The sequence below is a fragment of the Eimeria maxima genome, genomic scaffold (genome assembly GCF_000499605.1).
Source record: "Eimeria maxima Weybridge genomic scaffold, Emw_scaff3254, whole genome shotgun sequence".
NCBI classification, from domain to species: Eukaryota; Apicomplexa; class Conoidasida; order Eucoccidiorida; family Eimeriidae; genus Eimeria; species Eimeria maxima.
Genome location: NW_013566113.1, coordinates 1 through 1915, shown reverse-complemented (window position 1 = coordinate 1915; position 1915 = coordinate 1). Strand labels below are relative to the sequence as shown.

At 50.6% G+C, this 1915-nt stretch overlaps 1 protein-coding gene across 1 annotated transcript; it reads right to left on the bottom strand.

The window, feature by feature from the left end:
* EMWEY_00060210 (hypothetical protein) lies at positions 1–1915 on the bottom strand (the record flags this gene model as incomplete). Its single annotated transcript, XM_013481389.1, has 4 exons — positions 1–322; positions 545–980; positions 1180–1364; positions 1538–1915. Coding segments are annotated over 4 exons (1321 nt in total), but the record flags the coding sequence as incomplete, so codon positions are not given.

Below are 1915 nucleotides of genomic sequence, written 5' to 3'. Positions count from 1 at the left end.
AAATCGCGAAGCAATGCGGAGGTGTCGGGCAAGCTCGAGAGGAGACTGAGCTCAAGATCTGCCTTGAACGACCCCGGCGGTTTTGCTTTTTCGCTTGTCAGATGCTGTTCTGTCTCCTGCTCTGCGTTGGAGCGCTGATGAGAGGCCTTGTTTCTTGCTGCAACTGCCGGGCTCGTGACTCCTTCTCTAGTGTACAGGGCCACCTCTTCCTCTATGACCTGCTGGACGAAGAGCTGTTGTTGCTTCTCGTTCGCGTAGTTGATGCAGAGCTGCTCCAGTCCATTTTCCAGTCCAAAGGACTCAAACCCGTATATGTCGAGTACTGAATGTCACGGCAGCAAAACAAGTTATATGTAGGAGTCTTTTTCACGCAGCGTTTTGTACGCACATTCGTGAACACGTATTATGGCACTGGACATAAATTCAATGCATCGTGCCAAGTATGAACAAACGTCACTAACCAGTAAGGAAGGAAATGGGGTGGGCGTCCAAGGCAGTGTGAGATGTATGATTGGTACCGCGTGCCTTAATGGCCAATGCTTACTCCCAATTGTCTTGCTTGCTGGTATGCTTCCTCCTTCCTGCGGTTCAGGATTTGCTAGGTGCTGTGCAACGCTGTCGTTTAGTCGATTCACTATGTGGTCGAAAAGGCGGCTATAGATGAACTTGATAAGCGAAGAGCGGGCACAGGCGCTTTGCTGCTCATTTCTGTGTGTGAACAGGGCATCTCCCTTGAGGTGCATACAGCGACACTGCAGCAAAACTTTGAGCTTCTCATCCTGCAGCCCAAGAAGCAAAGACGCGTTATTGAGTGCCTCGTGGGACGCTGTATCCTCAAGCTGCAAAATGTCGTCTTCGTCCTTCATAAAAGAAACGTTGGACAGGTGAAGAAGCCCCGCCAGCAAATGCAGCAATTCAGTGATTTCACCAGCTGAGAACTCCGCAAGCTCGAATCCTTTCATCATTAACTCAAAATTTTCCTGTTCAGGAACGCGAACACACCACGAGAAATACAAGTGCATACCGTTCGAAAATGCGGCTTTCTGCAACTCTCGTTAGCGGAATGGAACCGACGAGCAGACCGACTGGGGCATTTTCCTACGCATCTCCTCACGTGTCATATGCAGCACGAATTTGAATTTGTGGGATCCAAGTCGCACGGATATAGGCTTGTCTGACCTGATCGACATCAGGGGGAACCTGAACATTGCTTTCCACGGCGTCCACCTCGCTTCGGCGGGCTGCATGCTGCTCTTTGGAGAAAAGCTTCTGCAGGAAATTGTGGGTTTCTACAGGCCTCAAGATCCGATACGCTTCCTCGTCATTTGACAGCCTCATAGACCTCCGTAGATCGTCAGCCGTGCCTGGAGGAAGTTGAAATAGGAAGAGTGACTTTCATGCAGTGTGCGCCTTCAATGGAACCTCAATGAAATTTGCTAATACTGCCACTTTAAACCGGAGGCTCCTGTTGGGAACCAATTGGAGGACCACTGTGCAGTGGGGTAAGCAGGCTACCAATGGTAAATGCTTTCCGTACCTCGCAATAGCTGGTAGAAAACGTGGAAATTCCTGTCGCCTCTTTTGTGTGCCGTGATGCGGGACGCTTCCAGTAAGTATGTCCTCAAACTCCCACCCCTCAGAAGGCCTCCGCCGTCAAAATGGAGGAGCGTGAGCCGGCCAATTCGACTGCTGTTGTGATTTCTTCTGGTGGCAGCGTTTCCAAATGATTCAAAAATAGCATTGCATGAGACGATACGCTTCTGTAGTTCTGTTGCTTCTTGTAGAGTTTGGACACCTCCAAGGAGTGCTGCTACTTCCGTTCGCTGCCCTGATACTGTCTTGGGCGCGTCCGTGTTGCTGCTCGAACGTGCTGCACCATCAGAACTGACCCCCAGTGTGTCGTGTGGAGATGTCC